This window comes from Taurulus bubalis, assembly GCF_910589615.1.
Source record: "Taurulus bubalis genome assembly, chromosome: 16".
Lineage (NCBI taxonomy): Eukaryota > Metazoa > Chordata > Actinopteri > Perciformes > Cottidae > Taurulus > Taurulus bubalis.
Genome location: NC_136604.1, coordinates 11,743,491 through 11,756,848, shown reverse-complemented (window position 1 = coordinate 11,756,848; position 13,358 = coordinate 11,743,491). Strand labels below are relative to the sequence as shown.

General features: G+C 41.6%; 1 protein-coding gene across 1 annotated transcript; it reads right to left on the bottom strand.

The window, feature by feature from the left end:
• Positions 1-9,780: 9,780 nt before the first annotated feature.
• On the bottom strand, positions 9,781-11,517 carry lratd2a (LRAT domain containing 2a). The gene has a single exon (XM_079232201.1). It carries the CDS (start codon positions 11,165-11,167, stop codon positions 10,349-10,351), a length of 819 nt encoding a protein of 272 aa, XP_079088327.1. The 5' UTR covers positions 11,168-11,517; the 3' UTR covers positions 9,781-10,348.
• Between the last annotated feature and the right edge of the window lie 1,841 nt (positions 11,518-13,358).

The window sequence follows — 13,358 nt, the reverse complement described above, 5'->3', positions numbered from 1 at the left end:
ACCAATGAAACTCCAAACCTGGCCGTCCTTTAAACACTCGTCATTATACCCCATTTACATCCCTACTGTTGACCTTTCGGGAATTTGGTTTGCAGATAAAAGCCTTTTGTGTGTAGAAGTGATATCATTTGGAGCAAAAAGTGTCAACTCCCTTTGATTGCTGTGTGTCTGCTGTGTGTCTCTTTCATGTGTGGCCACATTCAGCGTGTGTTTGCTTTTCAGCAAAGCCAACCATCAGAGGAGCGAGAGCATGTTCTCCCCGAACAAACTTCCCTGACACAGGATTTTTGTCAAACTTGCCCTAGAAGGCAGCAATGCTACCAATTACCTCCACAGAGCCAGCCAGCCGTCTCGCCGGCTTGACAGATGACTTTGACCTCAGCAAACATGAGGACCTTCTGCTGGTTGACACATACGCCTGCTGTTGAAGGGAGCGCTTGATGGGTTGAAATGTGGGTATGGAGGATGCAAGCCTCTTTCTCAGACTGTATCCAGTGCATGCCTAAGGCAGGCGAGGACAGGTACGTTATCTTGATGGTATCTTCCCGTACGACCCCTGTGAATGCAGCTCTGTGCAGTTTCCCATAAAACGCCTGTACACACAGCGACTTTTCCGCCTAATGATCGGGTTCATAACCCGCTTCCTGTTGAGCCAGAGAGCCATTCTTACACTGAGCTGTGAATGAATGCAGCTTCCTGCGATAACTGAATATGAAGACTGAGTCGTGGCAGATATGTCGGTGGGATACAATAACGATGTTTATTTATATGGTAGCAGTTGTCAAGACAAACATTGCAAACTGCCTCTCATAAAACTGAGATAAAAATCAAATCACAGGAATAAAACCAGCAATATCAACAAAGCAAACAATAACTGGACATTTATTTTTTCTTTCAAATAATGTAGATGCCTGATCAACCGACTCTGTAACCTTGCAGGCTCCCTTGTGTGTTTGGATGACACCGATATGACTCCGCTAATGCGCTTCCACGAGATGGAGAGTGAGTATGAAAAGCTGTGTGAATATAAAACTTTTACCCTCCACTACAGCGAAATAGCCTCCGTACATTAGTTTAATAACAACTTACTGTACAGTCAGCGCCACACACAGTGGAGGATTTAAATAAACTCATAAGAACTACATGCACTTGGCAGTGTAATTGGAGCACACACCGTGTTTTTCAAATTGCGGCACTGTGTGACTCCTTACACTGTTATTAACATGCCCTTTGCTCAAACATGCTGCTAAAACACCTTAATCAGAGTAAGGCTCTTAAGCTTTACGCTCCCCATGCAACTGGCTTGATCCTTTGTTTTCTGTGCCTCTGTTATTATCGTAATCAAGCCTTTTCGAGGCACTGGAATTTCCTCTGCTTTGTCTGACACAGGCAGAGTGATGAAAATGCACCTCATGAGTGTGAGCTCATTATTTTTGGTCTTTACACACACTGTGAATATAAATACAGTGTGAACCCTAACCCTGGATAGTACAGTGTACCTCACCCAACAGTGAATAGTAAAGAGCAAAGTCAATGATAATTAATTTGCTAAGTTACTAGTTTTATAATCGTCATGTTAAATTCACAGCTGGAACAGGCATTTCTGCAAATACCGAATGTACATTTACATTAACAATGTCCCACTGACAACCACACAGTTAGTTAATAGTTAACTTCCTGTGATCTTACTGTCTTTTCCATTGTTCACAGGAACACAAAGCTCAGCAAAGAAAGAAACATTACAAACTAGTTATGATGCACATAATTGATGAAATAAAGCATACATTCCACAATATGAAACATAGTGTTTCGTGCAATTTCTTACTAGTATTTCTTCGGTGATTATGATGTCTCAAGGTTTAATTTTCAAAAGGGCCTGGCAGCAACTGCAGTGCAGGAGCTGGGCCGCATGGTGAGCACCAGAGGCACTGTGTATCCTCTCTCTCTCGTTACACACTTTGGTGTAGGAAATAATGAGGTTCACCCCTCTCCTGTCATCCAGTGATCTTTGAAAGAAATGTAAAGCTGGCTACTTGTGAGAAGAGGAAACAAGCTGTGAACACAAAAGTAAATAAACAAACAGCTGAAGATGCTGAAACACACCGTAGAGCTGAGGAAAACTGTACAGTCCAACAGTTGTTTAACTTTGTATGAATTCTTTGTTATTATCCATACATTGAGTGTGGCTGCTTTTAAGGAAGGGTTTTTAATAAATTCAATTTCATATACAGAGACAAAGAATTAGAGCGACAATGGAGGCCAGAGTTAACTCACATATGCCAGAGGGGTGACCCAGCCAGCTGTTACCCTAATTTGCCACACTCCTGGCATCTGGAAGCCACACATTTATGCAAATGAGCAGCAATTAGTACCTGGATGCTCATTTGGCCTAATGCGTTCCCCAGATGTGACCAGATCAAGGAGGACAGAGCCAGGGGGTTTATCCTCCGAGGGTAAAATTTCATGAATACTGATGTGCCATGTAACACGCTGGCTGACCCTCCTGCATGCAACGCTCTGCAGAAGTATGTACCATACCAGAGGAGTCAATTCTCTCCTTTGGCAAAGCCGTTAGTGACAGCGCCTCGGCCGCCTGTGAAATCATTAGCAGAGAAAGCTCAGCATACTGACACTCTATCGGAGCAAATGGCCTCTCTAAAGAGACAGGTAAGGCAAAGCCCTTAACTCTGTGGAGAGAGACCAGGCTGCAAGCTCTTGCAGCTGATTAAGTCACTGGGGACACACAAGTCCTGGCTGATTATCAAGCCGAAAATTCCTCTTTTCTACGTACACACATGGTCAGTCTTTGGTCTTGGATCATCTCATAAAAATGAAAAACAACACGAGATCCGCTTCCGAATATAATCGATCAGCGTCTCACTCCAATTGCATGATGAAGGCAACAGTGACATTGTGGAGCAACACCTTGGTCTCCAGATATCCAAACAGATGGCATGTGCCAGTTAGAGTGAATTAGAGAGAGGGGCTGTGGTTCCACAATCTACTCAGCTACGACACTTCATCCGCCATCAAAATTATACAACCAATAAGCTCCCTTGCCATTATGGCCTATTTGCATCATGTACTCTTCCAGTCCAATAAAAGAGAAGGCTAATATTTGGGTTATAACCTTGAAAACCCCGCTACAATTAATTTTGTATGCTACTATGAGAGTGCATTTGATCAATAATTAAATTAGAAAAGACACATACCCACCATACTTTCTCAAATGGTCAAAAGTCAGATTTAACTAGAAAGATGGGACGCGCTCAATTGAACTTAGAAAAGTACCTTTTCTTTAAGAATAACTGTCATTAGATAACTGTCCAATACATCATAGGAAAATTGGCTATGGGGTGCAGTACAACTTTCTGTGCTTTCAAGCGCATCGCACTTTAAACAAGTGATTACTGAGCCAGCCTCATGAAAGTTTAACTTGTTTGTTGAGGAGGAAAGCTGCACAAGGAGGAGAGACAGAATGCAACTCGATTTTGGAGTAGCTCCTTCCTGCTCTTTTCCCCATCTTGGAACCTTTTTTGTCTATTTTAAAAGATGTTTAAATACCAAATGAAGGCAGATTAGTTTGGTGCAACAACTGTAGCCAATATGGATTCACACCAGCACAGTCAGTGCAGAGGCTGCCACATAATGAGGATGTAAATTGATTATGTAAGATCTGGCAGACACACTAACATACTGCATATTTATACACAGTGTACATTAAGACCACTCTGTTCTGCTCCAAGATATTTTTATGTTCAAGCAGTTACTGAGACAGCACGCTCAATGCCCCGTCACTTCGCACAGTCTGGGATTTATGCAAAATATGAATTAATGACTCAGAGTTGTGATTCCTCTTTGGTGCTATTGAACACCAGCAGCATGTCAATGTTTCAGTTTAGACTTCAAGCTTATACTGGATGAGCTCATGATGAAAAAGTCTCAAATGTCTTGAATTATATATATAATATTATATTCAATGACACAGAGCTCTTTCCCCACGGATGGGCCAGAGGTCTAACAGTGAATCAAGATTTTAGCAGAATATGTATGTTTCTCACAAACTGAACTGCTTCTTCCAGCTGTACATTATCTTGTTTCCCCTTCACTCTCTCACACACACACACACACACACACACACACACACACACACACACACACACACACACACACACACACACACACACACACCTTTTCAGATGGAGCTAAGATGTCAAGGACGGACAGATACTGCTGTTTCTGCTTTAGGGAGAAAGGTGTAGGTTGAGATAACATCAAGTCAGACAGCAGAGTTCTACTTTTACAAAGTCTACATGCACACAATGTTCAGAGTTAAGCAATACCACTTTCATCCAAAAGAACATACTGCGAAATTGCTTCAACACATAGTAGAAGAATTACAGACTAATCTTTGTCTGGCACGATTTTACACACGTCTTGACAGAACTAAAGAATCACTTCAGAGACTCTGCAAATGAGGATAATTCAAAATAGGGTGAATTTAAAACATGAGTACTTGAAACAACGGCAAAGGAAATGATTGCCAAATAAAATGATGTAACTATCCAGATGTTCAGATAGTAGCTAATTGAATTGGTGAAGGGAAAAGTCTGGTGTCCTGTAAAATACACAAGAAAGAATGGGATTCATTCTCACTAAAGACTCACTTGTTGAGGTGTTCTGCCCTTTCAAATGTGCTCTCTGCCCGCACATACAGCTGTGTCAACAGATAAGCGAGCGATAAGAAGGAATGATTGGGCTACCGCGTCCTTTGACACAGTCTGCTCGTGTCCGCTAATTTAGCAGCTTAATGATGCGTTAACCCTGAAGCGAATAGCCTGTGCTGTCGGGTTACAGTATGTAAATGTGCTCTTGACTTCCTCACGTAATGCAGCAAAGTGACTTTCAAGTGTTCCATAACATGAATGAATACAACTGTCTACAGATCCTGTTCGTCAAAGGCGTACAGCTCAAACAAACCGGTCACCAAAGCTTTATATAAACATGACTTGAATTGCTTGCATTTACTTAGCTGATGCTAATTACCTGCAAGCCAACTGAGATCATTTAAAACAACTCAATTAATGTGGCGTATGCCCCCCGGCAAACACTGAGCCCTATCATCTCAAAATGATCAGTTCAAAGAACCAGTGCCAGTGAGTGCTGCCATGGGAAAGACAGGATAACAGCAGGGATAAACAACGCCGCAACAATGGAGCCACCTGCCTCTTCGGCATCTAAAACCACGCAGCTGTGCCACTCGGCTGTGGACCTCAAATGAAAGAGCACAGCTTCAGGCTGCATTTCGGGCAAAATACTCTGGCAGCAACCCCAGTAATTGGAAATGGAAAAGTTTTGACAAATTGAATCTGGGAAAGTGTTGCAAATCTATCAGAGGCTAAAGCCAGCATAGGGGAAAGCAATTCCTAACCTTGAAGGCTAATGAAACCATGACTCAACAGCAGTACCTCAGAACATTTATATAAATTGGAAATTATGGACAGTCAAAGACTTTTTTTCTCCTACTTAAATTCTGAGTAGTAGCAAGACTATGTAACAATAAAATAAAGAATTAACACAATCTTCCTCTTACAATGAAAAGTTGTATTCATAAGCAATCAAACTGACTTTTTACATGTCCTCTCTCTATTTTTGCTCCTGTTACACATATTTAATGAGTTTCATGTAACTGCTGCTTGTGGCCACAGTGGCTGCTCTTCATTGAAGTTGACCTAGTCATGCTCGAAAATCTCATCTCAGCATGGCCGCCTAACAAATATGTCATTATTCACCATGCCAGTGACTCATCATTTTGTTTGCTGCTAATGCAAATAAAACAGTTTAGTCATTCCTCCTTTCAAAGTGTGTCGTATCGACCTACCAGGTCAAGTATGACGTCAGTATAGCAGTTGTCCTCGAGGCATTGGGTTTTTTTCCTTCGAACACACAATGAGAGGCTGTGTTGCTATTGTGCGTGGCTGTTACTCACTCCCAGCATGGCAGGTGTAATCACATGTTTCCCAACATCTCCTCTGTTGAATCCTACAACATTTACAATAGTTTGAATGTCTGCATGCAGTTCAAATTACCTTATTAATATTGAATTACTTGAAAAAAGAAACCCCGGGTGGGCCTCCATGTTGCACCCTGAATTGGGTCCTTTGTTTATTTTGTCATAGAAGTATGAGTTTGTGGCTGTACTTCAATCATTTGTCTCTTTTTAGATGCTGCACTTATTCAACACACTCATTTCTTACTGAGTGTTCAATCTTTACAGCTACATTTTATTTTCATCATTAGAGGAGTAGTGAAGCATTTTGAGAAGCTACAGCTGGTTAACTTAGCTTATCATAAATAGTGAGGTTACAGCAAAGTTGGCTCTGTCTAAAGGGAATGAAATCAATTTACGAGGACCTATAAAGCTCAATAACCAATGTCTTTTATCTTGTTTGTTTAACCGGTACTAAAAGTATACATATAAAGTCAGGCCATGCATAAGGCTTTGTCTTACAGATGGAAAAGGAGCACCATTGCCTCCAACACCAAATGCGCATTAACTAAATCTACATAGAAAACCCGAAACTGAAAAATGTACAATACCTGCAGTCTCAGGCTCTTGTATTGAAAACCTGTTTGTGAAGAGAAAAAATATCTGTATTATGTTTTGTTTATGTTTGCATAATAGACAAATTAGAGCATTTCATTCTTTTCCAAAGCTAAAGAACCCGTTTAATGAAAATTAGAAATGGACCACAACAAGATGAACCTCTCAAACCGTTTTTTTAGGTTCAAGGGTTTTGGCTACTAATGTGCATCCACTTAAATATATGAACAAGGGAGGCATGAACTGATAGGAAGCACGTTGTTTCTAACAGAGTATAAACATGGCTTGTTAAAATGCTTTTGATTCCTCATCCACTGTGTACCACTCACATGTACAGCAAATTTATGCCACAGTGGGACATGAATGCTGGTTTCTCGCTCTCTTATAATGCAACTAATCTAATCAGTTCATCAGCATCCTATGGAAATAAACCACGCAGCAGCAGCAGCAGCAGCAGCAGCAGCAGCAGCAGCAGCAGCAGCAGCAGGCTAAGGTACCTGTAGGCGAGCGCTGACAGTTGATTATAATTGGGTTGCCTCCACCATGTCCAAGCTTTCACATCCCATCAAGAGGAATGGACTGGGAGAGAGTTGATGCTGCTTCGCTGTAAGAGCATGTAGTGCACCTTCCTAGTATACTATTGGAGGAATGGTCTGTATACACATTTAATGCACTTTGCGATATTAATTTAGATTAAGTTGTCATTTGATACATTATTATTATTATAAGAATATTGATCTTAGCCAAGACATGGGCAATGAAAATATTTCTACTTTTCTAATTATTTATTTTTTTCATCCTAGTGCAGCAACACACATTTATATGTGTTGTTTCAAGACAAAAACACGAGATAATTAGTTCTGCTTTCAATTGGAAACAGATGGAAACTCTCACCGTAGCTGAAGATCACCTGCTTTTAAGAGAATGAGGTTTTAAAGAATGTCAATACAGACAGAAATACCTCGATAAGATTTTTGACAGTGTTGGTATGAAAATATAGAACCAATTAAAGTTACTTTTGATCTGCCCTTGTCAAATACCTTCTTCAGACATTTGAGTGGAACAGTTTGAGAACGAAAACAGCTCATGTTCTCACTGAGGACAGAACCTGTGACACCGCTCCATTTTAAGAGGTCGCAAACAAGAAATGTCGAGCAAAACTGCATTGATGTATCTAGGAACTAGAAACAAACACAACCAGCAGACACCAACCTCGCGTCTTCACACTCAAGTTCATCTGACATGAATTTCAAAATAAGCCAAACATTTCTAGAACCAAGTCCTGTAACACACAGCTCAATTATCTGAAGTTCTAATACGGGATGTCTCTTTGCACACAAGATGAAGCAGTAACATCTGCACAGCTGCACTCCAGTCTTGTTAAATTACGTTTGGTTCAATATCAAATTGTCTAATATACTTTGGAAACGCTGAACTTGACAAGACCCTAAGCCTAAGGAGTCCCAGTTTTCCATGTCCCAATTTGATTCTAATGTCATGAACATCGGAGCAACTGCTGGAAAAATGCAGCACACAAGGCTGAAGCAGACAGATAGATACCAGCTAACTGCATGTACTGTAGCGTTTAAGCATGATTGTTCCCTGTGGCCTTCATGAAAATCTATTTAGAGATGTGACTGACAGACCGTCATAGATGATGTCAAGTTCAATAATATGATTTATTTGAAACTGGAGGTCAGGCTGCTGCAGGTTTTAAGCTGTAGGTTTCCGGCTTCCTCATTCCTCCGAGTTGGAAATGCATGTTAGCCGTGAGAGTAACAGGTCAGTTCTCTTAAAGGGAATAAACTATTAGAATAAATTAAATGAAAAACGAAACATACAAAGTGTAACAGTTTCTGATGTGAAATAATCAGTGGTGGAAAACAGCAGATAGTATAGGCTTCTACAGCAATAACTAATATGCGTATCACTGCCATCATCAGGGCGCAATGAGCACTCTTTCTATTGATGCAATGTTGTTTCATCACATTAAGGCTATAAAAACTCTATAACAATGTTTCCTTGTGCTCTTCAGGGCTGAGAACAAAATACCATCTGGAATCCTACAGAAAAATGATATGAAACAAATAATTGTGTTTATTGATATTATGGCCGCTTCTAGTTTAATACCAAAGAAGGCAGGCAGATGGTCGAAAAAAAGGTTGCAAACATTCATTGTTCTGATACAAACAAACAATCTTGGAGGAGCATTTCTGTCATTCTGCGAAAAGTTTTCATCCAAACATCAAATCAGCGTGTTATTATTCTTGTTATTACTCATCACTTTTTACTTTAACGCAATCATTTGTCCATACCTGGATCCTGTGGGCATGTCAGCAACTAGAAATCCTGGGTCCCTTGAAGATTATTGCTTTCGGCTCCCTTTATGAATTTAATAAAGTTTGTCAGCTGTCAGCCCTGAGTATCATCACAATCGTTCCCCCTAACATAGTGACAGTGCTGCTAAAACAATCAATTGTTTTCATCATCAATTAATCTGACGATATCTTTTTTTATGGTTTGATTCTATAAAATGTCATAAAGTTTCCCAGAATCAAATGGTGACGACTTTAAATACCTCGTTTTGCCTGGACAACATCAAAAACTCAAAAAACACCCAATTTTTACTTACTATGTGTCTCTGTGTGCAATACTACTGTAATCCTGCAATGTCCATACTGCGGGACTAATAAAGGATTATCTTATTAACAAATATGTAAAACAATAAGTACAAAAAGCAGCAAACCCTCACATGGGATCAGTTCATGTTTTTAAAAGGAATAAAACAATTAGCAATAATCAAAACAGTTGTTGATTATGTTTCACCTGAGGAACAGGCAGAAAGCAGGTGCTCTTGATAATCTGGTGTTAAACAGACTCGGCCTGCAGCAAACAGGTGTGGTTCCCCAGGGAAAAGTGAGTTAATCTTGCGAGACCTAAAAACCCGAATTGAACCCCAGCTAGCTTGCTATAACCCATGAACACTACACGTTGTGTCTTAATATCATAATATTTGGGACAATTTGCACTTATTTCTAAGAAAACACTTACAGATCACATGAGGGAGACAGTGAGTGTTTTAAACACACAGCTAACATACTCCTTACTGGAAGAAAGACAACATGACAGAGGAGTCCTTTCAAAAAGGGGACATGGTTTACTTGAACTTTGGGTACAGTTAAGACAGCCGTTGATCAGTGTAACACAAGACCAGCTCCACAACATTCATTCCAACATGTGCTGGTGTGAGAATTACCCATAAAAAGGCATTGAGCGAGCAGCTCTGACACATTTCTGTCTGAGTGAGCTGAGGGATGAAGCTAAACCACACAAGGATCAAGGAACAGGACGCACTATGAATAGAGAAACATTCACTCTACTGACAGGATAGCGGCAGTTTGATGTGTAAAGCTTTTATAAAACTATACATTCTGTGTGTAGCCTATCGACTAGTTCAATTAATTCAGTTTTTCCCCCTCGATAATTGCATTAAAAACTGCTAAGGCCATTAAGCATCCGAGGGTGTTGATGATTGTGGTTTTAAGGCATTAACATTGTTACACACTTATGTCAAAACATAATTAAAATGACAATGTCCGAGTGGAAATGATGACAATAATTCAAAATAAAATGAAGGAGTGAAGGCTTGCTATAGATTACAGCAGGAGGCTCATGTTGGGTAAAGGCTACTCTACTTGCAAAGCAGTGGTTATGAAAAGCATCCAAAAGGTGAAGCAGCCAACATCAGTCAGCCCCCGGCTCACTTTTGATCGCCTCCACGCTGCTGAAGTGAGTGGCCAGCTCCTGCAACACGGCTGTCCTGCCCAGATGATCGTTCCTCCTCTTCTCCATGATCATGTCCTCCAAACTCTGAAACTCCAACATGTGCGAATGTTTATCGGACATGACTACTTTCAACCTGTAGGGCTGCTTGCCTATCCGTATCTCCCCGCCCATTTTGAACTCCCTCTTGCCGAACCTGCACCAGGCGGCAAAGCACTCGGAGTTCCTCCAGCTGAGCTCTCGGTCCTTTAAGCCCACTTGCTCCATCGCGTTCTGCACCACCATGTCCGGACCCAGAGCTTTGAATTTGTACAACTCGTTCACAATCCTACACCTCCTCCCTTGACTTGCATCTGTCAAAAATGTGTTTTTCACCTCGGCTCTGTGCAGGTGCACCACCTGGAAGTCCCCCACGTACACAGCCCAGTGCGGGAACTGCCCGATGGCCACAAACTCCACCAGGTCCCCTGCTTTGCATTGGTTTAGTAGATTCTCAGGGGAGGAAACCTCCAGGTTGGCAGACTTGACGCTCTTCTCGTAAATGCACTCATCTCTGGTGTAGACGGCGCACTCCACCTCGTCTCGCTTGTCGTATTGTTTCTCTTCCTGATTCGGGTCCTTCTCCGTGCCATCGACCGCGCAGCCATCCTCGTCGTCGTCGTTCGAAAATATGTAAGAAACGCCGATCCGTGGACCTTCCTCCGTGTCCACGCCGTTCGGGTCCACTGTGGGAACTTCGGCGTAACTTAAATGTGACAGTTTGTCCATCTGGTTCCCCATGCCGCTCCTCACCCGGCAGCAGCTGTGTAATACGATCTGATCGCGCAAGATGTTACCGGTCGCCAAACATCACCGCCATCTGCCACAGAACCCGACAGGTTGAAACTTCCTTCGCCCTGCCGCCAGACAGGGTTTTATCCAAATTACGCATACGTATGTCTCCGTGGTGTGGCTGCTGGGATAGCCTGTTGGTACCACGTCAACAAGTGGAGTTGGGAGGAGAACGCAAACTGGTTTCAAATTCAGCGAGGGGAATGGTCCGTCAGGTGAAGCCTCGGCGACTCACCTGCTGTTCCCCTGCGTAAAGTTCTGCCTGCCGGCGGCCACAGAGGCAACAATGAGATGTATCATCCAGTTCCTGCTCGTATGTTTGTCTACGCCGCCGTTGGACTAGTCCACTGTGATGACAGAGTAGACATTGCGCACTGTGCGGCAGAGATCCGGTCGGCGCTGAACTGAAAGCAGATCTGGGGCTCGGCATCGCTACAGCGACTCTCTTCAGCTGCACGGCTCCGCTTTTAAAGCGGAAGTGCGCGTAATTGTATTCACCGCACTTTGAATATCCTGCTCCTCATGCCCAAAGACGTTCATGCTGTTATAAATGTTTCAAGCATAGAACTTGTTCTGTTTGGCCAACTTAATGACTGGGGTAAAAACAAATATATCTGAGTGGTCTAACAATATAAATTGTATTTATAAGTGATTAAGTATTTAGTGTTTATATATTTTTTACCATTTTAGTTTCTTAACTTTTTAATGCATTGCAATTTAGCTAGTTAATTATCTGTGTTTTGTCGTTTTTTTATTTTATTAATTTATTATATTCTTTACTTTACTTATTTTATTTAGTTGGTTATTGTTTTATTCATGAGGTCACTTAGATTCTGTTTTTTTTTGATTATTTTATTTTATTTGTTCGTTGATTTATTTACGTAGTCATTCTATGTTATTTAAATGTACCTATTCATTTTGTTTTTTATTTGATTATATTTTTTGGAGTAAATCGCTCTGTGGTCAAAAACCAACTGTTTAGAAAAAAAGACAACGCTAAATCCTGGGTTTAGTAGTTGAATGTTGTCTGATTAATAATAACAGTCTTACACAGGGAGGAGCATCTTGAGGCGTCCAACATCAGCGATATTTACGGTTTTGACCACCTGTCTGTCTTTGAATGAACTAAGGCTCCACAGTCATTTTCTCCTTCTCCAGCTCCTGGTGGGACCATAATGTCGTCATTATGTTTGTAGTGGCTTGTGGCCTGCCAAGAATCGCTCTCAGTTATGGGCTATTTTCTCACCATTGTATCCCACAGACAAGGAGAATGTGCTCAACATGCCCCAAAAATGGCACATGCTACAGCAGCCTATGTGTGAAAACACCTGTCTTGGAAATAGTATGGCTGTGAGTGTGAGTCTGGGAGAGATGCTGAGGAGTGTGAGCATGTTTGACAGGCTGTGAATAGAAACAGTGTTCAACTCTGGGGAAAAATAGACACAAATGGAGACACCGGATGAACCCGAGTTTGACCCCAACATTGAGCTCAGTACCCACTGGAGGGAACGCTTAAAACTGACTGTTAATTCATCTAGTAGATATGAGGGCACGTGTCTCAACAGAAAAAAAACTCTCTTTGTGATCAATTCATCTAGTTTAAACAGGCAGAATGGCCTCATTGGCCACAGTGGACTCAGCAGATTAGCATGGAAGCTTTTGGTCAGCACTCCTTAAGACTATCACGTTAATTAAGAGATTGAGCTTTCTTAGCGCTGCACAGGATCATGCTGTGTGATTTCCAACTCTGACTAATCCAGATTGAATGTTTTCCCCGGTTGGTAATTCAACCTGGATCACAGGGTTCAAATATAATATCTTCATGCAGGTTTCCAGGTCTAGGCCGAATCAACATTTAACGATTTTAGCCACAAGAGCATCGTGGCACTGTGTCAAGGTTCGTCTGTTGATCCACAACTGTTGGATGGATTGTTTGCATGACCTTCAGAGGAATGAATCCTTATGACTTTGTTCATCCCAACGTTTCCTGTAGGACCACCAGCACACACAATGTTAACTCATCTACAAAGTTTCCAGACATTCATGATCCTTAGATGATGTATCCTGTGTGACTTTGCTGATGCCCAACTTTACCTCTTGCACCACCTCAAGGTTGATATTTGTGGCTTTGGGTGAAATT

Bases quoted from the DNA above. Each gene is read 5' to 3' on its own strand.
- lratd2a (XM_079232201.1), bottom strand. From the start codon at position 11,167: ATGGGGAACCAGATGGACAAACTGTCACATTTAAGTTACGCCGAAGTT.